This window comes from Patella vulgata, chromosome 1, assembly GCF_932274485.2.
Source record: "Patella vulgata chromosome 1, xgPatVulg1.2, whole genome shotgun sequence".
NCBI classification, from domain to species: Eukaryota; Metazoa; Mollusca; class Gastropoda; family Patellidae; genus Patella; species Patella vulgata.
Window position 1 is genome coordinate 77,103,559 of NC_065879.2, and position 27,747 is coordinate 77,131,305.

Below are 27,747 nucleotides of genomic sequence, written 5' to 3' on the forward strand. Positions count from 1 at the left end.
GTGGGAGGAAACCGGAGGACCCCGAGAAAACCCATGAGGTAGGACAGGCAGTGAAAGTGCTAGTGAGACACAATGCAGTTGGAATTTGATTTTTAAAGCACGACTGTGGGCTGGACATTTACCAACAGAAGCAAATAAACAACATCCCATGAAGGCTGTAACAACTTTACTTCCACTGAAACGTACGCATAAGTGTCAAAATTTAATAGTCAGAATGTGTGTCTACCTCTAGCAGTCACACACTGTGGTACATCTCCAAGTAGGGGAGATAAGCCTGCCAGAAACTTGTTAGACTGTGGTAGAGGACATGCATTGCTTCAGCAATACTCTCAAAATGCTCGTATTCCTCCTCTTCTATTTGTTTTGTTTTAAAGATTTCATTACATGACTATCTAAAACTACGATGTACTTTAAGCCAGTTTGATTATTTGTACACTTCAGAAGAATTTCACATCAATCTGATTAAAATTATTGGATATATGACACTTTATATGTCACTATATGGCTTAATTATTACTGGATTTTGATGAAATTGGTGTAAAGTGTATATAATCACACTGGCTTCAAGCACATACATGTACCACTTTTATATGATCATTTTATGTGCTCTTTAAAGATTCCATGGTCACAGCTATGTTCATTATTTATGGTCCATGTAAATTTGTTCTTTAAGAAAACTGAACAAGCTTTGATCATTTATTAAAGAATCGGTATTAACTATAAACTTCTGATAAATTAAACTGATTTTCAACTCGTATTGTTCTTCCTGAAGCACCAGTCGATACTGATATGAAGTTCTGATCAGTTTCATATTGTATATGCAATGACTGGTCATTATTTGTAACACTGTTCTCACACAACTGATCTAATTGGCTGTTATTATCAATGGTACAAGTCCTCTGTTTTGATTGGCCAGTTATGTCTGAAGGATATCCTTGATGTGATTGGTCAATTATATCTGAAGGATAACCTTGATGTGATTGGTCAATTTCACACGGAGACTGTTGAACATTTATGTCACTTTCTAAATAAATATGTCCATCATTTTGTACAAAATTTAAGTCATCTTGCGTATGGGTAATATAATTCATACGTTTTCTGAACAGTTTCCTTCTTTCTCGGTCTTTCTGTCGCTCGCAATCCCGATATCTTGTATCTTCTCTTCTTTCTTTCATTCGTTCTCTAGCCTTTATTCTTTCTTTTTCCCTAAAATAGAAAGATTCAAAATGTTTATAATTTTCAAATATTAAAATCACTGATTGTCATTTGTCATTGTCGTATCATGAAAGTTCAATCCATAATATCAGTCCAAAGATGGTTCAATTTCAATCAGTATTTACATATAAATTCACGACATTCAGCAGCCTCTGCTTCACTTCCAGTCACACCTACAAATTATAACACAGTAGGCCTACATGTATATCACTGTGCTCATCTGCAAAGGGGATGCCAAGAAATGACAGCTTTATCGGAGTTCACATTTGGAGTTTCATTATTCGCAGCTCGGTATTTTCTGCGCTGGCTGCAGCACTTCTGCTATTTCTATGTGTTATTAAACATTTGTCCTAGATTGTCTCTGTTTATATAGTAAAGTTTGCAAGGTAAGCTTGGCACTAACTTATTTGAAAATATAAATATCTGAAAGCAGATTTTATTCGTTATAAAAGAGACTACCTGAATTCCGGATTAAGTCTTTGTTCTCTTTTCTTGACTTTGTTTCTTTCTCTCTTAGATGCCATAGTTAATCCTTTTTCTTGATTATTAGATATAACTAATTGTTCTTTTGGTACCTGACTTATCACAGGATCGTTGATATTATCTTGTGAACTGAAAACAATATATTTATTTCAAATTATTTTTTTTTGGCAGACCTCTGAACCACAAAATAAAAGTTTTGTAGCCTGAACCTCTTCGTGCAGTATCAATATATTACTTAAAAATACTTTTGTGGAAAAGTGGTTATCAGGTGGTTATTTCCAATAAAAAAGTATGGCAATTTTGGTATATATGGAAAATAGAGACACCCAATCTTCGTACTAGAAAAATATTGGATTCCTTTAAAAACATCCATGGAGTGCGCACAGGACAAAAATGAGAGGGTGTCACTAATTGGCAGCCTGACCATTAAGGGCTATCTGCTCGGGTTACGATTGTCCGACCCTTTGACATTGGGGAGCGATTGATATGTTGATAAACTTGATGATTACCGGACGTGGAAAAAGTGAGACTGAAACGTACACCAGTTTATGAGTTAAAAACCAAGGAAAAAGACGTGGGCATGGGATAAATCAAGAATTTACTTTGGCTTCGATATTTATAATACATGGACAGCAATTAAAGACACGTCATGTGACACAAAAATGACTTCTTTTAATAGATTTTTTATAGCTTGAGGTATTTCCTCATGAATACAATGCTTTGAGAGGGATTTGAAGCAAATTTTTGATAGATAAATTAGTTTGAATATGTGTTTAGTCCAAATATATCATCAAATCACCCAGTTTGTATGTGGGAAAGTATCTTTAATGTCTCTCTCTCAACCATTAACATTTAATTTTACAATAAAGATCTATATGTACCCTTGTTGACCCTCTATTTTTTGCCATAATACATCATTGTTAGTTTTTATTTCTGTATGCTCATTATTCTCTAAATATTCACTGGGCTTCATCCTAATACTAACGGTACATGAATCTTGATGGTTGTAAAAGTCAACCTCTGATGAACTTATGACGGTCTCAGCCGCTATTTCACCTGCTAGATTAAAATTATCTGCATCGTTTTCTGTCATATTCATCTCTAATCTGTAAAATACGTACAAAAAGTGATAAATAACTAGTCACAGATTTCAACATTACATAAACGTAGTATATCAGGAATTCCACTTCATAATTTTGACTATTGGTTAATTCTGATAATACCGGTACTTGGAAACTTTCTAAATTAAATTCACATTTCACAATATATATTTTATGGCAAAGTAAATTCACATGTCTATGCCACATTGTCAGTGTGGTTGGATGTACTGACATGCCATCCGTACAACAGGCTGTAGTTGATTTTATAGATCGTAGCCCTGATTTAAAATGAGGTTGGGAAAACAATGCTAGTTTAAAGCCCTTTCACTGGCCTTCTGTCAAATTTGAAGACAATCTGTCCCGAACAGTATAGAACCATGGCATTCTTGAGTATCACAAGCTTCCTTGGTAGTATCTTCATAGCAACAATAACATCAAAGGTGTTTAACGTCCTACTTTTCTACTCTGGTCATTTGACATAGTGGAGCAAAATATTCTCAGAAAAAAATCATGGTTTAATTTGGATTTGGGGTTTTGCTCTTTACATCCACCAGAACTTAAGTTTGGATGGGAAATACAGACTGGCTGGTTTACATATTAAGTTGTGGTGGATAGGCCTACAAATCTGTTTCCCAAATATAGCGTACAGGTTCAAATCGACTATGAAGGAAGACTGGTAGACTGCACAACAAAACATTGTCAAAACAGACCCGCATCGTCTACTTTTACTTTATTTCTCTTTCCAAAATTTCTTTGACTTCCTCTATAATTATTCATCACGTAACAGCAGTTATTAATGGTACCAGTATCAGAATCAACTGGCGAGTAGATTTTTTTCTAAAGTAAATTGATAAAATTCTTACGGATATTACGAGTCAAAGAAAGTCTATTCAATAATAGTGAAGTCAATTTAGACAGGAAGTAGTTTTTCTAAATAGTAGTTACCTCCCCTCAACCACAAAGTTCAGCTCAACACATCTACTTAAGACAACACCTCTCAAACAACAAAAATAAAAAGTCTGTGTGTGTCAGTGTTTGTGTGTATGATCTTCCCTTTTTAAATGTTGAGCATGGGTTTCCCCTGGCGTTGTCTTTGGATCAGGAAGGAGGACTTGGCACTGACCAGCGTCTAGTCATTCAGATGGTACAAAAAACAAAAGTCCAGTGCAATGCTTTAATATAACCCGTCTGGCTAAATAACGTGATATATTCCAGTGACAAAAAATGAGAATCAGAGATAATGTGATAGGATCATCAAGTCTTTTAATGAGCATAATTAGGTCTTCTGCTGGACCTTAATTATAGCCGACAGTATATTTTTAATGACCAGAAAAAAAAAATCAAATTATAGATTCATATTGACTAATAAAACCTCAATAGAATACCAACCACTGAGTTAATGACATAGAAGGCCAACAGCATGTAAGGGTATTAAGTGAACAGATATTACATGGATTACATGCATAGAGCCATGGTTACATGTCATTTCAGTCCCGCATCATTTTGGACTTTCAACATTTCGGACTCAAAAAAATATGGCCTCAATGTTTCGGGCTCGACATTTCGGACTCGGGAATAAGTTAAAAGGAAAGGTTGAACACAACTGTCATCGTTTCCCGTAAAAGTAATTTATTTTTTTAAAAAAGAATAATATGCTGTAGAATTTATATCAAAATGACCTACACAAAAAACAAAAGTTAATATTTACTCGACATGCATTGCTTTTACAAGCCCCTAGAATGTTTTAATGATAATCCGGAACCTACATGTTGACACGCATTCCTCAACAAGCTTGCCATAGATAGCAGCACACTACCAATAGATAAATTAGTAGGTACTCGCCGATGAAACAAAACAAAATAGAACAAGCAGTGTAAAATCAGTGTTATCTTTTTATTAGCGGTCTCAAGAATTGCCGACCAATTAAATAAAACAAAACAACTATCGGACTCCCATAAAACAAAACAAAAAATTAAAAAAATCAGCTGTTACAGATATATCACACAAATGTTCAACAGTCTTTTAATTATTCATTGGAATCCGAAATGTCGCCAGACTGAGTCCGAAAAGTCGTCAAGTAAAATCCGAACCATCGTCAAACTGAGTCCGAAAGGTCAACTGTTGAGTCCGAAATGACGCAGGACCGAAATGACGTGCTACCATTACATGTAGGCCTACTGGTTCTATACCTTCCACATTCAATTTGAAACTCTACACTTCATAGCCAAGTTATAGACCGCCCCCTCTCTATGTTGTCTGTACTGAGTATAAATGTTCTTCAAAACTTTCAGGAAGGCAATAAGGTTCAATGTATATCTATAGCTTTTCCAAAACCTAATACTCATCATACAGACCCATCAATTTTTCAAAGATAGGTTGCACAACAAGTAAACATTCGCCTACAGCAGCTAAGTTGTCAGAGCAGTCCTCAAAGGTTGTCACATTGTCGATCTTTAGGTAAATGAGAGCTAATTCTTTATACTGAATAATATAATTTGTGCTTTGACAAAGATTTTATGAAATAATCAAAGGCTATAAGTAATTATCAGAAATAGTTGCGATATGCTTTTGTTTTTCACTAATCTGAACAGAGAGAGAAATGGGGCTTAATGTCCACACGACACAAAGTCATTTTGGGACTAATGTATGTTTTAATTTATTTCAATAATCCACTCATGCAGAGAGGTCTTTGGTAGTGGGGGTAAACCGGAGGACCCAGAGAAAAGCCATCAGGTTGGACAGGCGCCCCTACTCCTTGTCACGTACAACCAGGGAATCAAAACCACGCCAGTTGACTCAACAACAGAACTTATGATGCAACGCCGTCGCCCCCCCCCCCAATCTGAACAATGCATATAAATTTCAAGCAGATATGATGATAACTACATGTAGCTGTTTTATGTTAAGATTGTTCACAAGATTCTATAGCTTCAGATGTGCTTACAGAAATTGTTGAAATTCACTTAGTTATTATCTGAAATCGCCTAAATTCTTTGTCTCACTAATGTAAACAATACATATAAATATGATAAATATAATTTAAAGTGTTTTGTGCCCAGTGATGGGATTTCAAAATTTTTCTTGTCAGACATTTTACCGAAGAAAATAAAGGGGCATAACTCTTATCGGTATTTAAGAAGACGGTTTCATACCACAATTAAATATCACATGTCAACAAAATATTCAAATCCCGTTGTAATAAAAAATAGGTGAACCTCGCTATTTTTCATATTTATTTCTGTACGACATTCAAATTTATGACAGTAACAATCCTACAAAATAACTCATTTTCGTAATATTCAAATCCCATACGTAATAAAAGTAGGAGAACCTCGCTATTTTCATATTTAATTCCCGTATGGCATTCAAATTTATGACCATATACATGAAGGTGATGACAATATACAAACACATTTCAATGTGGGCGTATAAAAATCATCTTTCTATCTCTGATAAATAAAATGGAATTTATTTAACACAATACAAATGGAACTCATTTTAAAAAATTCAATGTATTTTTTTTATTTACGGTACTTTATATACAAAGAGAAAATAATCATTATGATGAAATATGTATAAATATGTGAATGATTGATTTCAATGCTTTTAAGAAAATGTTAAATGTAATTAATACATTGGTACATGTGAAAAGTACTACAACATATTCACAAATTATAACCAGTTGTTTGCCTGAACAATAGAGTATGGCTTTTGGTGAATGTATTGAAGAACCTCATTCTACCTGCCCTATTGTCTACATATGATCATAAGATGACTATCGTCAAATCCCTCGATAGAAGACAACATGTAAATCCAAAATATGTAGGGCAAAAAACATGGTTTTACTGTTTTCCTAAATTTGGTGAAGTTTACATATAAAGTGAAGATTATTCATGGAAGAACTTGGTTGTTCATGGATAGGTCAATTATGGGTGTGTAGAATATGGTTGTAATTACACAAAATCTTGATTCTTGAACAGGTGTCACTAAATAATTCTTAAATAAACACTTGCGTGTGGACATATTGAAGTACTCTCCACATGTGACATCATAAAGATCTTTTTTTTTTAATTTAAATAAGAGCACCCTGATTCTATGTGTACTTTTCACATTTGACATTTTAAAGATAATTTAATTTTATTTTAAATAAGAGCACTCCGATTCTGTGTGTAAATTATTTCAAAATCATTTGCATTTATTGGCTAACTAACATTTGTAAATCACAAAAAGATCATATTCTTTACACAAACTCAATGTGAAAAATTTCGTCCCAGACCTTCGATTCATAAAGCTGGTCAAAGTGTTCACTTTCTTCAATAAGATCCATATTTATATTAAAAACAAGAGGGTGTTTTATCACAAATTAAACTGTTTATTTCATTTCAGGAGTACTGAGTCCATATTTTTGTTTCATCTGATCCAAGTCCTGTTTCTTTTTCTCTGTGTCTACTTTTTTAAATGACTGAAAAGGTAAAAAGAAAAGGTTTAATATTGCAATATTGTTATTAATTGATAAAAACAACCCAGTCTTTGTATGGAGTTAAAGCATTAAAACTATTAGAATTTCTACATTAAAGATATGCATATACATGTATGTAAGAGCTAAATTTGCCTATAGCAGATCTTTCTTTAGACTCAAATGCTATATAAATTATTAATTAGACATTTATTCACATAACAAGCCTTTCATCAACCTTGTAGATCATTGGATGTTCGAGATTTTGAATGGATTGAAACACAATCGCAATTTAATTTAAAAATTGATAATCGTAACAACAGTAGCAATGAAAATCGACACTACGCTATTCTTCAAACATTCACGTCGCTCAGAATATTGTCATTAAACTGAAGTTTTCAATTTATTCCTTTTTCATTATCTATTTTTAAACAATTATAGAGATAACTATCAGCTCTATATGTAAATCTTATATAATGCATCTTTAATATAAATATTTTACAATTACTGTGATTAAAGTCTTATAAATTAATCTGGCTTGCATAGTCCTACATCCTACATTGTACTTTGGCTTTTAGTATTTCATTTGAAGTCACATGAATATGATTATAAGACAATTACTCTTAGGTTTTCAAAACATTATGAATGAGGTTTTTATTGAAAGACAAGTAAAGAGGAATAATTATTTTCACAAATAAAATAAATAAACAAACATCCTTGAAAATACAAAATTTGTTTGTGGATAGCAGTGGGAGCCAACCATAGAACCCGGAGAAAACCTTAGAGGTTGGGCAGACAAGCTTGGGATCAAAACCACTCCACTTGATTCATTGACAGACCATATGATCTAAAGAGAATACAGTAGGCCACTTGACCACCCAATATTATGAATGTTATACTTCTACTTCTAAATATCATTTAATGATGATAAACAAAATTCTATGCTTATATTAAATATATACCTTATTAGCTTGATAATATAATACAACTAGATATCTGTTACACACATTAAAACCAGATAAATGATCACAAGCATTCTTAGCATCAAATATATCTTCATATACTACAAATGCTGTACCTTTAGTTTCTGGTGTATTACCACTGAAAAATAAAATATTAAAATTGAACATTTAAATGTAATAGAAAATAATCTAACTAAACAACTGCGATATTAGTATATGGACCAGGAATTGAGAATGACATCATCGACACCATCTTGGAATTGTGACATATTGAAGTTTGTCAATCAAGCCGCATTTAATTTTATCTATCCAAAGAAAAGACATGCCATGAATTGGTGGAGCCTTAGGCTTTTTTTAACAAGCGTGTCAGCCCCAAGAAGAAAAACAAATCGAACAGTGCTGTGGGGAATGGACGTGTTCCTGGTCTAAAAATCGAAACACACACCCAAAGCAGTAAGTCAGCCAAATAGTCCATTAAAGTACTCAAACTTCAAGTACCCATACCTATCAGGATAACTTGGTGTTTGTTAGTGTAACTGTGAATGTAAATTCAGTATGGGAGAGAGAAATGGGGTTTAACGTCCACTCAACACAAACTAGGTCATTTCGGGACTAACATATGGTTTAATTTTATTTCAATAATTCGCTTGCACATAGGAGTCTTTAGCAGTGGGAGGAAACCGGAGGACCCGGAGAAAACCCACGAGGTTGGACAGGCGACCCTACTCCTTGTCACGTACAACCGGGGATTCAAAACCACACCAGTTGACTCAATGACAGGTCGTATGATACAGCACGCACGTGCTAACCATTCGGCCATCCAACCTACCGAATGGAAATTCAGATACAAGCTTCATTAATGCCTTCATCCTAAACTATTATTCTATTGTCTTTATACTTACACTCTTATTTGACGAATAGCTCCATATTTTCCAAATATATCATACATCTCCTCTGGTGTTATTTTATATGGTAGATTTTTTATGTATAAAATTCTGTTAACCTCTGGCGGAAGCCGCACCTAAAAAATTAATTGGCAATATTTAGTTAATACATGTATATTTCACTGCAAAAATATTATTTGATTGCCTTGACTACGGTGGTGAAAAAATGTCTGTACATGTAGATCCTCCAAAATATTCAAATGCCATAAACTGATATTAAATAGTGTAATGTTGGTGCAGCCACTGTAAACAAATTTTAAGTATCCCAATGACAAAATTCTACTGGTTTAGTAAAGTCTCTGTGTCTCTATGTTACTTGCATTTTTAAAAAAATATCAAATTTTTCTCTGCTTAATACTCAAGCAAAATGTACTGAAATTGATTATTTATACATTCTAATATGTACCCCCCCCCCCCCCCCCGACTTAAGATTCAATCAAATTAAAAAAAAAAAGGTGCATCAACAGATTTAGCAAAGATTACAATTGGTGCTGAATCTTTTTTGGACTAAATTTCCTTAGATTCAACAATTTCAACTAACAGTAACACAATACATGTATTGCAGTTTTCAATGGATTCTTGAATTCCTTAGCTGACTGAGTCTGAAAGGTCGTCTGTCTGCGTTGAATCCAAAATGAGGCGGGACCAAAATGTTTTGTTACCAAAAATACCTGCTGAATTTTAAAATAATGAATAAGCTTAATCATAATAATGCTTATTACATTTTATATAGCTGTAGTAATATAGTTTTATTTTACACACTAAAAAGATAAATTTACAAAAAGCATTTGCAACAAGTTTGGCATCTAGAATTATTTTTTTTTAATTGTGTGGATAGTGGATGACAAAATATGAACGCAACCACATGCAGTGATGTACTGGCAAATGAAAAATACAACATCAGTAGGAAACACAAATAATAATACAGATCGATTTTCAAGTCCTGTTGTTTGTGAAATCCTTATATGGCATTTACATGTAGTAATTGAATATATAATATCAAAACACAATTTATATGGAAAACAATTACTGAGTTTATTCAAAATCAAGAGATTTAAACCTGAACTTAATAGAGACGAGGGATTACATCTTCCAAGGAGTTACGATACCTTAATTAATCCTTAATCAGTATCTTTGATGTCAATTTTGTATTGTTAATATTGCTCTTTTTATTATTCCTTTGATGGTTTCAGATTAGTTATTGTTTTTGTTACCTTGTTACTTGTATATAATTTCATTTCTTGTCATTACACTGTCATTATTTACTTGAGAACAACAAGAGGAACTTGTCGAAAGGTAGTGTGGAATAAACTCGGTAATTGTTTTCCATATAAATTGTGTTTGAAAAACATGTTGCTAGTGTTTCCATAAATTACATGTACCTTCCATCTTTGATTTTCAACAAAAAGTGGCATTTTCAATCTCCTCCCAGTCCAAAATCGATTTACAGATTTGACTCACTTAGCACTTCGGCATAGTGACTTACTACTTTACTTATCTGAGGCAGTGACAGAAATAAGAATACTGTTCGCAAATATAACGTTTCATGGTGTCACATCAACGTCATATAAACGTTTTAAAAATTCAAAGACCTAGAGCGAACTCAATGGTTCTGACCTCAAAAATGTAAATAAAACAATTTTCGGATGACGAAGGTCTAGACCTATTGTTTCATCATTGCACCAATGATACATACATAAATGGCTAATAATCATATTTATGGTATAGAATAGGGGTTAAATATGCTTTTGATAATAATCCTGAGATCAATATTGTTTCAAGACATTATTTATTGAGGCTTTTAATGAAAAACTTACGTTTCCTCTTTTGCTCATCGCCATCTTGAAATTTTTCTCGTAACTGGGTCACACGTGGATGTCAAATTTCGAGACTCTAAAGATGTATTTTCAATATTTTTATTTTATGATTCTATTTCCAAAAGTTTATTTGCTATTTGCTTAAGAAGACATATTTTAGTTGGAATACGCTGTTTTGTGGGGTGGAGGGAAAATCCAGTTGTGCACAACAAATGAAACGTCATCATTTTCGACGGAAATGACAGCATCAATGACGTTTTACACAAGCAAGTATCTGCCAACTCGAACGTCGTAAAATAAAAACAGGAAAATAATGTCTACTTCACCTAAAGAAGAAAATCTGCTTGAGAGCAGCCGCAGTAGTGGTAAGTCATGTAAATTCCCACAATAAAACGGTAATTTCTTTAGGCTTTCAGCTCAATTATGATGACAACAATCCAAAATATGCCAGCAATTAGTTAGTGTTGTGCAGATGGCAGAGAGAATATTAGAGAAAGTGCGAATATGTCTGAGAGTGATACAGACAAAACAGGTTCGATCATCGAATCAAGAATGACAATTATGTACATGTCACAAACAATTTTAATACAGCATCCTATAGGTTTACACACATAGATCTATGTTCATAATTAGAAGATTGAATTGATGAAAAAGAGATGTACAAGAAAACAAAAGTAACTGTCACATGGATTCATGGAATTGACAAATTTATAACACACTATATGTCACTATATAAATGTACATATTCACCATTGTATGTCTATGTGTCATTTATTACCCTATTTTGTATTTATATATTGACGTAACTACACAATATGGACACAAGAGAAAGTATTTCTAATCAAGTGATAAATAATTATTCAAAATTTGATCTGGTACTAAGAAATTGTTTATTATTGTCCAGTCCACATACATAAATTATAAGATGTCTAGTTTTCAGAAATTGACTACCGTTGTAATTCTAAAAATATTTTAACTGATTCAAACACATGCAACTCCCACATGATAGCATATATGCTTGCAAATCAAAGCGTATTATGAACAATTTTTTTTTTTAAACTCTCAATGCTGCTATCTGATTAGAGTACACAATTCTTCATTTTTTGACTTGATTTTTGCAAGGAAAGAAATGTCAATTTTCAATATAAAATAAGCTTGAAAAAAAAATATAAAACACAATGACTGTTTACAAACAGTCTTTAGTCTATACTGTTTCAGTCCAATTCAATAATTTGTTGATAACAAAATTAAATTGTATCATTAATTATAGCCTACACATATGAAAGATTTTTCAAATTGGGTAATCACTTTTATTAATTAACTGTGTATTTGTTAGCACCTTATCAAGTACTGTGACCTAATTTATAGTATCATGTTCACGGATGTGTATAATTGACAGCTCTTAATCGCCTTCAATCACCACAGATTAACTGTTAATACATCAATTGGTCTTTTCATCTTTAATCTAGATATTAAGTGTGACGGGTATGGATTTGATTTGATTAGTTTATTAACTGATCTGTCATATTTACATAAATCCCAAAATGACTTTTGAGTTTGATGACACCAGCAACATTGATATCTTATTGATGGCAAAATGTGATAGCTACATGTACATCACAATAGTCTACATGTTTCAGGATATTCCCTAAATTGAAATTGAATGCTTAAATATGTCTATATTGTCATCATCACTCAACAGACTTCATGAATATGGATGATTGGAATAGATTAAGGCCATACATTGTAGGAGGGTGAAAGATGATCTATATCTTCTTCCAGAGTTATTGTCCTTGGACCTGACTGACAGTTTGAATATTACTCATAGTATGTAGAAAGGTGTTCTTTACCAGTTTCCATAAAACTTGGATTGTGATTTTTATTTAAAATGCAGACCCCTAATCCCAAAACCTTGTGTGAAGTGTTATTATATACTACATTTAGCCATTGCATGTATTTACAAATTCAGCAAGTAAAGAGCCAGTTAGAATTAAATACCATATTTATCCATTAACTACAAATTCAGCCAGTAAAGAGCCAATTAGATTTCTTTATCTCTACTAAAATTTACTCGTCTGATTATTTGTAATCTGAATTTAAATACTTCTCTATCACTTGCTTATTTTTGTTATTAGCTGTTGAATTACTAAATTCAGTTTTATTTACCAAATTATTTAAAAGATAGAAATTTTATTTGTCATTTAAATATTTACTGAAGATTCCATTCAGTTGATTCATACATATAGATCTCTAATCTCAAAACTAAAGTGAAATTGGCTGTCACGGTTTATGCATATTCCTTAAGCAATGGCCCGAGAAATCCCTCTCTGCATATTGCTGGATTGGCTTCTGATACTTGAGCTTTTGAGGGATTATGTCTATTCTTCCCCTCAATTAAATCTATCCCAAGTACAGCAACATGACAGCCCTTCGTATTATCTGGGGTCTTCCCTAAAATTTTGGACAGTGATTTAAGGCATTAAAAACAATGAAAGTCTTGTTTCTCTACATACAGTATTGTTTACATTGTATCCATGTTGATAGCCTCGTTTGTCACGCAATTAGTTTTTCTGTTAATATTCTGTTATGCACTGGTTAATTGGGCATAATAAAATAGTGAGTCATGACGTAACGTTATGTAAACATATTTGGTCCAATTTGGAACTTTGTTTAAAGCGTAAACATATTGTTACGCAGTTAGCTATTGGTTGTTAATCGGACTATTGACCAGTCATAATTTGGAACAGAAATTTGCTTTCTTTACAGCAGTGTTAAGTGGGATTAGTGCTAATCAAACGAAACACTGCAGGGAGTATTCTGTTTATGCCACAGTTTTACTCTATGTATCAAGAGAGGTTGGGTGGTCGAATGGTTTAATATGTGTGCGTTAGTTTATAAGGTCTGTCATTGTGTCAAGTGGCATGGTTTTGATTCTCGGCTTGTCCGTGACAAAGAGTAGGGTAGCCGGTCCAACCTCGTGGGATTTCTCGGGGTCCTCCCACTGCTAAAGACCTCTATACGCAAGCGAATTATTGAAATAAAATTGAACCATTTTAGTTACGAAATGACCTAGTATGTGTCAAGTGGACATTAACCCCATTTCTCCCCCCTCTCTCCCTCTCTCTCTCTCTCTCTCTCTCTCTCTCTCTGCAACAAAAGTTCTTTGATAATCATTAAATTTATAAATCTACTGTATGTGCATTATTTTAACTTTCAATATATTTTGATATAGATTAATAATCGTGAAGTATGATTCATGTTGTATATCATATTACAGGTTCACATATTGTTGCAGCCTGACTGATGGGCATACAGTATGTTATAGGCTTATATTTTATTAATTCCTCCAACCTCCTCCAGTTTCTTCCCACAGATAAATTATTGAAATAAAATTGAACCATATGTTAGTCCTGAAATGACCAAGTGAATGTTAAATCCCATTTTTTCTCTATCTCTCTCTCACTCTCTCTCAAAATGTCAGTTACATTGTAATTGTAGACTACAACTGAAATTATCATTTCCTGGCCCGCAAGGAAGCAGAAGTAGAGCTTGTTGTTGCTGCTTAAAATGTTGCTTGACTACATGTGTGTTGAAACTGGATTTCGGGGGTAAGACACTGGCTCGCTGCTCGCTAGCCAGGAGGTCGGGTGTTCGATCCCTGTATTGGCTGAGAAAGTTCATCCAGATTTTCCAGCGTGGTTCCCCCTTGTCAGTGATGAAGGATGGAGGACAGCTGTCTAGTCGTTAGGATGGGATGAAAAACCGAGGTCCCGTGTGCACATTGGTGTGCACGTAAAAGATCCCTTGACTGTTGGAATTCGATATAAGACTAAGAGTAGGCCGTAGTGCCTCTGTCCGGGCAAAATTTCCCTCATAGCTCACTGTATGGCTTATGCCTATCTTCATTAGCCCAGCTTGGAGCAGAACAGTAGGACGTTAAATACCATTTCATTTCATTTAGTTTCATTGAAACTGGATTTCCACCTTGTCATGACATCTTGAATTAAAGGACCAAGAGCTTAGTTTATTTGGTACAATCTTTAACAGTAAACACCAAAATTTTAAAAAACAAACTGTACAGATTTGAGATTTTAGCTAGATTAACTGGTTGTCATTGCTGTCTGAAATGTTATTGGGAAAAAAGGACTTCAATCAAATATTGAAATAAACATTGATTCAAATAACAATTCAAAGGTTTAAAAACTGAGGAACTGCTCACAGTCATAAACACTTTAGAACCAATACATACTGAATTTAAATGTGCAAAATTTCCAGAGGCATATGCATACATAGAAATATTATTGTCATGCTCTACATATTATGCTTCAAGTACGCTTCATGATTGCCAACAATACTTTGTATCTCATTTGAATATTGTAACCTTATCAACATATTTTTCTTTTTGGGCTTTCGTAGTCCCCAGTTTAGATTAAATGAAATTAGAGGTGATGATTTCCACGAAAATATCGCGGAATCTGATGATTTCCACGGAAATATCGCGGAATCTGATGATTTCCACGGAAATATCGCGGAATCTGATGATTTCCACGGAAATATCGCGGAATCTGATGATTTCCACGGAAATATCGCGGAATCTGGCTTTTGAAATAGTATTTACAATCTGAAACGGAATATCGTTGAAAGTGTCTACTTTTCCAAAAATCTATAAATGTGATCATAAAATACTTTTATTTTCGTAAATCCCCCCAAAATATAGAATTCATAAGTAAATTTTACTATGTCCAAAACCAGAATTACATGAAGATTCTGGTTGCCTCATTCTGATCACTAAGAGGGAATTCTGTTCTGAGGACTACCAGTAAATAGATTTATAGTTGCATGCAGCACACTGGACCTGGAACTATGACATATTCTATGAAAAACCTGAAACGAGCTCAAACAATAATCAAATTTCCAATGCAAATAGCGCCAAACAGTTATTACATAAGGCTAAAAAAACAGAAAGTTCCATGTCAAGGAAAAACATAAAATAACGGAATTCACAATGTTTAAAACAGAATTCACAATTTTTAAAACAGAATTTCCAATTTTGTGAAACAGAAAATTATCACCCCAATGGAATGAAATGGATTGAACATCCTGCTTTAATGCACCAATCAGGCTTATGAAGTGTTTAAATTAACATTGAATTAACAATTGAGCTATAGTCTACAGACATTTTATAAACATTTCATACAATCAAGTTGTTTATGATAATTCTATAAATAGTTCTGATAATTCTATAAATAGCTCTCCCTGCATCCTGTTGTTTATCATGGAAGTTTCCATAAAGTTGTTCAATAATCTAAATAAATATGGTCAGGCATTGATGTTTAACACAGCTTTTATATATTACTTAGATTTCTATATATAAAATAAACAAATGAAGTTAATGGAATTCCTCTTATTTCTTATTTATAGGTAACATTATGTTATACTTATATCTACCAATTCATAATAACACAACTTTATGGATTTACTACTTACATGTATTAGTTTATTAAATGCAATGTTTCAATAATCTTACTGAGGTATCTTTATCAAATTATATTCAAATTAAATTATTCTGAGCAAAGTTATGTGTTCAATCTGATTAAAACACAGATCCAATTTCGTTTCGTTTTTATAGTTCAAAATTTCGATTTTACTTGTCTTTATTACACTTGGATCTGGAAACGTTGTTATTTAACTCGTGTTCTGCTTGAAATGAGGGGTCAGCCAATCAAATGGTCTGTCGAATCGAGCGTTTGACCTTTTTTGCGCGGAACTGTGGGTAGACATTAGCGGCAATAGAAATCAAAACAAATCAAAAGTAGATAAAAAAAATACATGGCGGTCGCTAATTGATTAATCGAATGACTGACGTAATTGGGTCAAATGTCGCTTGCTTCGTAACTGACGTCATAGAACGTGAACTCCCACTATAACTTGTTAGATATACATGTAGTGTAGGCCATCGAAAGTATAAAAAACGAAACGAAATATAGATCTATATTTTAATTAGATTATGTGTTTGAAGTTTTGACAAGATGTATCATACATATTGTACTATGGCAAAAGTGTTACAACTTTAATGGAATTTTAGATGAGCATCCATCTGATCATGTAATTTATCATCTCTACACAACATCTACATGTACAAATAGTTTATTTCTTTATTTGATAATCAGTTTTAAAGAAATTTTAATGTTTTAGATAGAAAGTGAGTAAATACACAATTTTTATATACCAACATTCATATGTATTGACGACTGGATAACCATGTGGAAACATCTATCATTCAGGAGACTGAATGGATAGAGCTATTACACGCTGGCTGCACTTCTCCATTCTCTATTACAGTGACCGACAGTACTGCCAATATACTGACAATTTGTGAGATGATTATAAAATAAATATTGGGTAGGCGGGGCAATTCACTGGCAGCCACTGAAACAACTTTCATGATGTCTATGATAAAAATGAAATGAATTGGGGATTAACGTCCTACTGTTCTCCTCTGACTGGGCTAATAAAGACGGACATAAGTTATACAGTGTGCTATGAGGGAAATTTTGCCTGGACAGTGGCACTAAGGCCTACTCTTATATCGAATTCCAACTGTCTTGGGATCTTTTACGCTCACGCCAATGTGTACACAGGGCCTTGGTTTTTTGTCTCATCCAAAAGTCTAAACAACTGTCCTTGTCAGGCCCTCCGTTCTGCACAACTGGAAACCATGTTGGAAAACTATGATACAAAGAAGCATACTAATTTTCAACTTTTTCTATTAATTACACATACTTGCAGCGTTAATACCATTGAACACTCAAACAAAAATTTTATGGTCTTGTGTTTGGGTCAAGTTTTTGTTTGATTGTCTTTGAATTTACACACGTTTTTTTGTCCATGAGACGAAAAATCATTTTACTTTTTAAGGATTTCAAATAATTACCTGCAGAGTTATGTTCCTTGATCAATTTAAAAATCTTTTGGATGCTCTAGTTATCATCTGATCAAAATTTATACACAGTGTATTTATGTCCATGCAATGAAGAAGGCTATTAGTTTTTAACAACTTCGGGTGTTACGGTGGCTAAGTGGGTAAGAAGCTGGTTCGCTAGCCTGGAGGTCGGGTGTTCAATCCCTACATTGGCCAAGAAAGTTCATCCAGATTTTCCGGATTGGTTCCCCCTTGTCGTTGATGCCAGACTAAAGGCCTGACAAGGAGAGCTGTCTAGTCGTTTGGATTGGAGGAAAAATCGAGGTCATGTGTACACGTTGGCGTGCACGTAAAAGATCCCTTGACAGTTGGAATTCGATATAAGAGTAGGCCGTAGTGCCGCTGTCCGTTCAAAATTTCCCTCATAGCACACTGTATGGGGTATGCCCGTCTTCAAAAGCCCAGTTTGGAGCAGAACAGTAGGACGTTAAACCCAATTTCATTTCATTTTTAACAACTTCCAATTATAATTTGGCCTTTACATTCAATCGTTTCCGTTTCTCATCAGTTATGTTTGGCGAAATACACCAGAAGTCTCAATCGAATGGCAATCTCTATTATTCCAGTCTACACCGATAGTATTTATTGCGCATGCTCTCCAGATAAGGATATGTCGTCACCGTTTGACATGACTTGTGGAATATGTCTAGCCTCGTTCTTTCTTGTCCCTTATTACAAATGACGCTGGAACCCATTATGGTACACGATTCTTGTACCAATGGTAAAATGTTTATTTTGTCTTAAATATTGGATGTCAAAAGCCCATCTTTTCCCAGTAAGTTCACAACATCAATGTTGATTTGAATTAACAAATAATTTGTGTTCTCAATGTCAAAGACTGGATGGTATTGAATTAGAAACTTAGCTACTTTAAATTAGTACAGGAAAGACATTACTTTAATAGAGGTCGTTAGCACATTTTGGTCCAAATACATGTATATATCATAAGCTGAGAGAAGAGAGGGTTTCTAGAGTGTTAACTTGTCTTTAATCTAAAGATAACCTATTGTTATAGGAAAAATAACAATAATGTTACATCATATTAAGTAACTCAAGAGTGTGACAGGTTCATAAGGACTGGTAAATTATTGATTCATTCAACCCTTGGGGGCTTGTCGACTTTTACTTGCTAAATACAGGTAGAGTTTGTAGCCAGTGTTGACACAGGATATTGACGTGGCAAAGATTAATACATTTTTAACTGGTTAACCTGCAGGCTGGGTACAGTTTTAACTCATTCCCATCGCAACCGTTGGATATAGTTCTACTTGTGATCAAGTTTTGAAAAATTGTGATATTCTTAATTAATGTTATGGAAGGAAATCAGTGATATATTGTGTTTATGTTTGTAAACTTTGGTAGGTTCAAAACCCTGGATATTGCTTAAAGTTGTCTCTAGTGTACAATCTGGCAATATGTCCCTTTAATTTATTACTGTGACAGCAGTTGGATACATGTAAACAAGTACGTAGTTTATTCTAAAGTTTTGTAAATGGTGAGATTGATTCTAATGTTATTCAAGAAAGAAAATCTATGGTTTTGTGTTTATCACATTTTCTATTGACTCAGTTTGTAGTGCTGTGGATAACAGTGTTTTTATATGTGAAATATTCAAACAGTTTTGATTTTGTGCTTGGAAATACATGATTATGTGTTATAAGGAAGAAAGCATAATCAACTTCATTTATGGTAGTGTTATGTAATATGTGTTTAGATTTGATCACTTTTGAGAGATTGTGAATGGATCTATAAAAAAAGTAAAATTGCAGTAAAAACCGATAAAGGGGTAATCTGGCTATGCAGGCCACTCAGCCAGAATAATCATTAATCAGTATTTTATCATGTGTTGATCAAATACATGTAATGCATATAATTTAGTATGTTTAACAATTTAAGCTCCAGTGCTTGAATTATTTTCAAATAATGTCCATTTAAAGTCACTTATTGCAAACAAGGTTTATTTTGATAGTCTACCAATTTAAGAAGTGGAGTTTTCAAATGTTTTATTTGAGAAATGTGGAGGTTTGTAAGATTCAATAGGTTTGTAGATCACCATAATTAATATAGCTCATTATAACTACCGGTACATACATGTACATAGATTAGGTGTGGTTTGTTTTTATAAATTGCTATGTACTTTAAATTACATGGTCCATCTGCAAGTTGGTCCAAATGTATTTAACCAAAAAATAAACATTTAAATCCTACAATGTAGATATAATCACCTAGATATAAGTGAAAACATATCTGCCAAGAGAGCAACATCCTCGGTATCACGTGTGATATCGTTCTGTTCTACCCCACTAACCCCTGGGTCCATACACAGGGTTTTCACGAATTCAAATTATTTGCCCTTGATGATTTCATTGGCTACGTAGGGTGATTCTACCGACCAATCAAAAAACAGTTTACATACATGTATGTACCAACTGGTTTACGTTCACCACAAAAAAAATAAACAGTTTGTAAGCTCAAATATGAGGGTTACAAGAAATTACATGTACCACACTTGTGCAGAGTGCTTTGATTCATCTCTTTATTGCATCATCAAGGGTTCTTTTACGTGCACACCAAGGATTAACATGTGAATTGTGAACCTATGTTTTACGTTTCCATCAAAATGAATCGGTGCTTTTTTCGTCATCAGCCGCTTCGCCCTGCACTTGAAACACTGGGAAAACTGGGAAAACAGACTGGAAAATCCTGAGGGACTCATCATGCCACCATGGCAGCAGAGCTGAAGTATGGAAATAAACAAGCTTAATGCTGATGTTTTATCAAAATCTATTTTTATATAACAAAATTCTATTACAGCTGTTCAGTCCTGGATTAAGAGATATACATACGTATGTATAAACACATCAAAGGTTACAGTCATAAATTGTTAATTGAACTTGGGTAACATCTGTTAATAAACAATTTTGACAAATAGTTTTAAAAAATAATATTTTTATATGTATAGCCATAGCCTTAATGACACAATACTCTAGACTAAAAATCATTTCCTCTTTGTTAAGACCCTCAACTGAAAGTCTATTGCTGTTTAGACAGGAATATTGTAGCTTTAATAAAAGGGAAAATAACTCAAAACAATTTATATTTATATTTTGCGATGTGTCCCTTTATAGCTTTAATCAAGCTACATGTATAAATATGTTTAAAAGTGACAGTATGTAATTATAATGTCACCACAGCATGTGATATATTTTATAAATATATGATGAATCACTGACTATACAAATATAGTAGTCCTACATGCTATCAAAATTTATGACAATTGAAATTATTTTCTTTCTAAATTAGATATATACATGTAATTGAATATATTTCAAAGTCTAAAATACCACAGGGGGTTGGATGACCGAATGGTTAGCAAGTGTGCTCTGTATCATAAGGTCTGTCATTGAGTCAACTGGCGTGGTTTCGATTCCCCGGTTGTACGTAACAAGGAGTAGGGTCGCCTGTTCAACCTTGTGGGTTTTCTCCGGGTCCTCCAGTTTCCTCCCACTGCTAAATACCCCTACGCACAAGCAAATTATTGAAATAAAATTAAAGCATGTGTTAGTCCCGAAATGACCTAGTTTGTGTCAAGTGGACGTTAAACCCCATTTCTCTCTCCCTCTCTCTCTCTAAAATACCGGAATACAGGTTGAATATAGAGTTTAAGACCATGTCCATATACAGCCAAAAGTACTTTTATTAAAGAAACAATTTGATCCATACATTAATCAATTTGATCACGTCTAACTGACGTTAGTGTCATTGGTTTCTATTGATTTCACATCGCTATCGTTATTGGTGTTAATTCTACTATCTGTTATATACAAGCCAGTCAATTCTTCATTAAGGTCTTTCTTTAAACAGATGTGTTTAATTACAAATAAGGGTCTTAACATTAATATGAAAGATTACTTGCAAAACCACAATATTGAAAAAGTATCTTTGAAAGGAATATCAGTCAAAATATTGTTCCATTCCATATGATATAATGAATTGAAAATTTTGCAGCATTCAGCTTCTGCAGACAATGTAACAGTAATTATTCCAGTACAAGTGTTGAATAACATCTTTTAATAGTCCTCATTTGAATCCACTAGAATCCAAGCTTGGAGATTATCTACTCTTAATATTCAGGTTTTGTTCTCAACATTTTAGTATGGATTTTGCCATTAGTCCAAAAAATGCATGCTCTAAGTAAAGCCGTAAGGTTTGCTTATGATTTGTTATCTGTAGTATTAAATTTGTTTGATGCCCCAAAAATCCTATATTTAAGGCTGTAACTAGGTTTGGTGATGATTTGTTATCTGTAGTATTAAATTTGTTTGATGTCCAAAAAATACATGATCTAAGGCTGTAACTAGGTTTGGTGATGATTTGTTATCTATAGTATTAAAATTGTTTGAAGCCCTGAAGGCTTGTTTCTAGTTGTACAAGTTAATAATATACTATCATCAATATTTATCTAGTATATTAATAACCATATATTCTTGCTTATTGACAATAGATAGTTATAATTAAGGAGACATTAATTTAATGCTTCAGAGGTCAAGTCAAAAATAATTCTTTGATTGACATGATTTGTCTACCTCAGTGTGTTCAAATTAGATTGCATGTCAAATTTTGAGACATATATATCTACAAAGCTTTTCCTAAAATGACATGATTGAATACACCTACATTTGTAATTCTTAATGCTTGTAGGTCATTGCTTAGAATTTCAATGATAAGGCATCATATTTATTTGTTAAATGAGTGTGATTGCCTCTTTATGTGACAGGTGTACCATTCACAAAGTAGCGTATGCATATTCAAAATCACTTGATTTTACTTCAATAAAGTTACTTTGGTTTTAGAGAATCATTGTCGAACCTAACTATTAATACAATTAGCTGATGATGAGCACAAGACAAGTTATACTAAAACAACTGATACCACTTTGTGGATAATATACATAACAAAACTGACATAGTTATATGGGACAACAATCACTGGTTTATTATACAAACCAGTGATTGTTGTTCCATATAACTGTGTCAGTTTTGTTATGTTTCCAATTGCTAAATGCCACTAAAGGATAATATACATGTAGGTAATGTTTTCTGTTTTACATTTCTGGTGACATTCTTGGTAGCAGAACAAAATTTCAGTTAAAGGAGCATAATGGGAGATTAGATTGGCAGTTCTCGCCATAATAGTTAAAAAATAAATAATGTAAATAGAATATGCTGAAAATTTCAAACAGCTCAATTCTGAACCGAGGTATTAGCGGTTTAGGCTAGCCTCGATTATCTTAACTAAAGTCTGTACGATAAAAAACAAAGTCTCGAATATCCATTTTTATGTTTGATTATTCTTCACAAAATGTATTCTAATCCGCTAAATATCAACGACTAGCAATGGCATCAAAACTTGATTATGGTCTGGATAAGTTACTTAATATCTAATTTATAATTTAGATAACATTTTAGGTTGCATGAGTTGATATTAAAGGTATTTCATTGAACTGGCATTATTACTTATTTTCTAGTGATCAAATTACACAAGTTAAAAGATGCATTTTGTAAGGTTTAGGTACAGAGCTGGCTGTTCTTGCTATAATAGGTCAAAAATACATAATTCAAAATAAATATATTTAGAAAATTTCATTCATATTACTTTATTCTGAGCAATGATATCACTGAATATTTGACAAGATGTGGCATAGATTGTTATTAACGTAGCAACATTACTTGTTAATTGTGACTCAGCCTCGGTTCTCCATGTTTAGATTGATTCATTAAATAGCAATGGCATTTCAATCCGTTAAAATCTTTGCCATCTGAGTTGATTATAGGTTTGTCATGCAAATAACAATTTATATATATATAACATTTGAAGCCAACATAAAGACCTGCAATAGGCAGATTTAGCTCTTAGTCTTACTTAAAATACAGATGTGACATCATTCTTTGATGTTGGCGTACTATTATTTTAAATAATGGTACAGGCAATGTGCAAGCGTACATTAATACTAGTTGAAATTTTGTACCCGTGTGACATATTTCATTGCAAAAAGCATGTAGCAAGTGTCTGTAATTTAAGCTGTTTAATGGTCTCGAGCTTAAGACATTACGTAATATATTTCATTGCAAAGCATGTACCAAGTGTCTGTATTTTAAGTTGTTTAATTTTTAATGGTCACCAGCTTCAGACATTGAGTAATATATTACCTAATGTCTCACTCACAACCACTAAACCACACATAATGCTTCATTAATTGTTTAAATAACAGTTTGAATACAATGTAGCCTTTAAAAACTATCTGAATGTGAATATTTAAATATGTGTGAGCACTGTGTGTGTCAAAGCCGAGCCAAACTTCTTTAGAATAGACTGTAGACATGTGTCCACATACACACAGCATTCCTTTTGACATTGAACAACAAATACAGAAAATCCATTCAAATAGCTTAGAGAAACTGTTTGAATGCGAATATTTAAAAATATCGTTTAGAATGCAATTGGACAAATACACACAAGATTATAGAACCAGTATATATAGATATACATGTTCCTGAAGCAACGACTGCGAGTTTTACAACATCTGGACGTTGCTAGATATGTACTTTGCAATTCACAAACTTAAAGCTACGTTTCCTCCCTTTACTGCAGACATGTGAACAGTAGCGTCCAATCAGAAGTTGTGACACTAACACACTCAAATCAAATATAGCGACCTCCACGGAACCTTGACATTGAACGAACCTTGAACTTTGCATTTCAATTACCACAGGTAGACATTTTAGCAGAAAAGCGCGAGACTGGGTATTCACGATGATCGATGAATCTGATAGGCTGTTAAACTGAGTGAGTACCCTATGAGGTTGTGTCAGGGGTCATACGAGTGGCTTTTGACCCTATGACATCAGACATTGATTAATTCCTCACATCAACTAGAACGCCTGTAATATAATGACTCTTCCAGATCTTAGTGTTGTGAAGACAAGTAAAACGAAATTTTGAACTATAAAAAATGAAACGAAATAGGATCTGTATTTTAATCAGATTGGGTGAGTACCCAATCGAAATTTATGCCGAAATATGCAGAGTAATATGTGAAGGCCTTGATAAGATGTACAGAGTTAATGCAGGATCAAGCTGTCTATCGAAGATAGATATATATATATATATATTGAATTGACTTATTATTATTATGAAGAATACTAAATTGTGGAAGTTATACCTGTGTTATCCAGACATTTGCTAATGGTGTGTTGAGGATAAGATTATAGTCATAAATAATTTAAATATCAATGGTGCTAGCTTGATTACTGTGTCTGCATCAGACCAAAAATAGCTGAAATGTCTGCACTGTGAATAGAATTTGAGATGGCGATAGTTTAATTGATAAACTATAGTGTAGAAATTAACAATGTCTAATTTCAGACAATTTACTGATTTTTCTGCTTTGGCAAATTTCCAAAACTTTGAGTCGTTTTCTCAAAAGGAGCATTCTGACATTTAGTCGGTCCATGTAGGAGGTCGTCACCCTAAATGTCACGGCGTATTTTTACACTGCAGCTTTCCTTATTTGGATATAACAGAAAGCACAGCTTTCTTTGGCATTTAATTAAATTGTCAAAATAGACTTGATTATCCCAATACCTATTTAGCCACGTAGTCTTGGGTCATGGTAATCAAGTCTCTGGTATTTACAAATTACAGATGCATACATGTACAATGTTGTGAAAACAATGTCCGAGATAAGAAATTGAAACTATTGTGAAATGTTAATACATGTAGCTATAATAAAGAGACAATTTAAATTTAATTAAAATCAAAACTTTCTTTTTCACCTAACTGTTGTACATGAGGCAGGGTATGCTTACTTTCTCCAGAACACCTGATATGAGCTATCATTTATTCAAAAAATTTATAGGTTCTATCTTTTACTTGAGAATTTTTTCTTGGATGTGAAAAGTAACATAACTAGAATGGAGTCAATTATACCAATACATGTATACCGTACATGGAAGCCATTGTGGCTCAGGGAGTAAGACGTTGGTTCACTAGCATGAAGGTCCTGTGTTCGATCCAGGTGTTGTTTGTGATGCAGAACATGGCTTTCACGTAAAAAAAAACCCTTGGCAGTTGGAATTCAATATAAGACTTGGCTGTAGAGCCACTCTCTGGGTAAAATGTCCCTCATAGCACACTGTATGGTGTATACCAGCCTTCATTTTCCCAGTCAGAGCAGAACAGTAGGACGCTAAAGCCTATTTCATTTCATTTCATTTCGTACATATATACATGAATATAATTGATCCCTTTCGATTACTCCCACTTTAAATTTTATCAGGAAACTGGATACAAATCCATCACAAGATGTCAATAATATTACAACATTTATACATACCACATAGATAAGATAAAATTACTCTTGTCATCAATACCTGTAGAGAGTGTGATGTACCTGTTGAGTTATTAGACCTACTGTAATTTACTCATAGTTTTAATTATACATGTATTTTCAATTCACTCTAAAAATATATTATTTAAAAGACTCTTCCTTATTTGTACTGTGGTGGGTATTAGTTGATATTTGTAAAGTAGTATATTGAATTAGACCTTCTGTCATTTTTCGTTTATTTGATGTGTTTTTCGTACTCGTAGTTTTAATTTTGTTATATTTTCAATTTACTCTTTAACCATATTATTAAAAGGGCTCTTCCTTATTTGTACAGTGGTGGGTATTAGTTGATATTTGTAAAGTATATATTGAATTAGACCTTCTGTCATTTTCGTTTATTTGATGTGTTTTTCGTACTCGTCGTTTTAATTTTGTTATATTTTCAATTTACTCTTAAGCATATTATTGAAAGGACTATTCCGTATTTGTGCAGTAGTGTGTTTTACTGTACTGATCTGGTTGTAATTATACTGTTGATAGATTTTGTATAACTGATGATGTTTAGCAGTGGTTGATAATAGTTGGCTGTAAGAGGAATGTAGTGGATGTGATTTCATTAGCTACTTGGATATTCTTTTATTTATGGGGAATTGACAATCTGATTAAAATACAGATCTATATTTCGTTTCATTTTTTTATATTTTCGATGGCCTCTACTACACGAAGATCTGACCAACCGGTTGTACTGGGAGGTTGCGTCAGTGGTCATACAACTACAAGCGACCCTATGATGTCAGACATTTGATTAACCAATCAGTATTGATGTTACTAGTGGATTACCTACAGTTCCGTGCAAAACACGCCTAAAGCTTGCCGTAACAGACCGTTTCATTGGCTAATACCTCACACTATTCAGAACACGTCAATGATAACAACTCTTCCAGATCCTAGTGTAGTAAAGACAAGTAAAACAAAATTTTGAACTATAGAAACGAAACGAAATAGGATCTGTGTTTTAATCAGATCGGGGGAATTGATTATGCAGTTTCATATGAGGTGTTCCAGTTAGATCTTGACATCTATTGCCGAGGTACAACTGTATACATGTAGGTGTTTAAAGTAACAATGCTCCATTGGCATGTCGCTACAATATCAAATTTATATTAGTTTAATCCAAGCTAATATGTACTTAGATTGATTATTAAGCTAACAGCCTGGCTTGGATGCAATCGGTTTTTAAAACAATCCTATTATTAAATTTTCGTGGACAACAAAATCTCTGCGGACTTATTGCATTTTGAGCAGCATACATATAGATCAATGAAACTTCAATTCCACAGATATTTGTAAATACTGAATGGAATTGAGCCATTATTGGACTGACGTTCCAATTAGAGAT

At 33.3% G+C, this 27,747-nt stretch overlaps 2 protein-coding genes across 10 annotated transcripts in view; one reads left to right on the forward strand and one right to left on the reverse strand.

The window, feature by feature from the left end:
• Nucleotides 1-151: 151 nt before the first annotated feature.
• Nucleotides 152-3,734, reverse strand: LOC126811007 (uncharacterized). 4 transcript variants are annotated; one of them, XR_007675814.1, is made up of 4 exons: nucleotides 3,662-3,734; nucleotides 2,580-2,804; nucleotides 1,675-1,827; nucleotides 152-1,206 (listed from the first exon to the last, which is right to left on the reverse strand). XR_007675814.1 is itself a non-coding variant. In XM_050537538.2 (4 exons), exons 1-4 carry the CDS (start codon nucleotides 3,493-3,495, stop codon nucleotides 714-716), a joined length of 921 nt encoding a protein of 306 aa, XP_050393495.1. In that variant the 5' UTR covers nucleotides 3,496-3,646; the 3' UTR covers nucleotides 152-713. The 4 variants fall into 4 exon arrangements, 2 of the variants coding, with proteins under 2 accessions (XP_050393495.1, XP_050392784.1); XR_007675904.2 differs by lacking the exon at nucleotides 3,662-3,734 and adding an exon at nucleotides 3,393-3,643; XM_050537538.2 differs by lacking the exon at nucleotides 3,662-3,734 and adding an exon at nucleotides 3,446-3,646.
• Nucleotides 3,735-11,205: 7,471 nt separating this feature from the next.
• LOC126811098 (tumor protein D54) overlaps nucleotides 11,206-27,747 on the forward strand; it is a 32,951-nt gene continuing 16,409 nt past the window's right edge. For 2 of the 6 annotated variants that reach the window (XM_050536567.2, XM_050536584.2), the window contains exon 1: nucleotides 19,189-19,317. Coding sequence is in view for 1 of the 6 variants with exons in the window: in XM_050536610.2 (XP_050392567.1) it covers nucleotides 11,291-11,342 (52 nt within the window). In the remaining 5 variants the exon portion in view is untranslated. Of the gene's footprint in view, nucleotides 11,343-19,188; nucleotides 19,424-19,632; nucleotides 19,649-27,747 lie in introns of those variants that run through there. The other 4 variants (XM_050536576.2, XM_056098627.1, XM_050536610.2 and 1 more) reach the window with 3 other exon arrangements.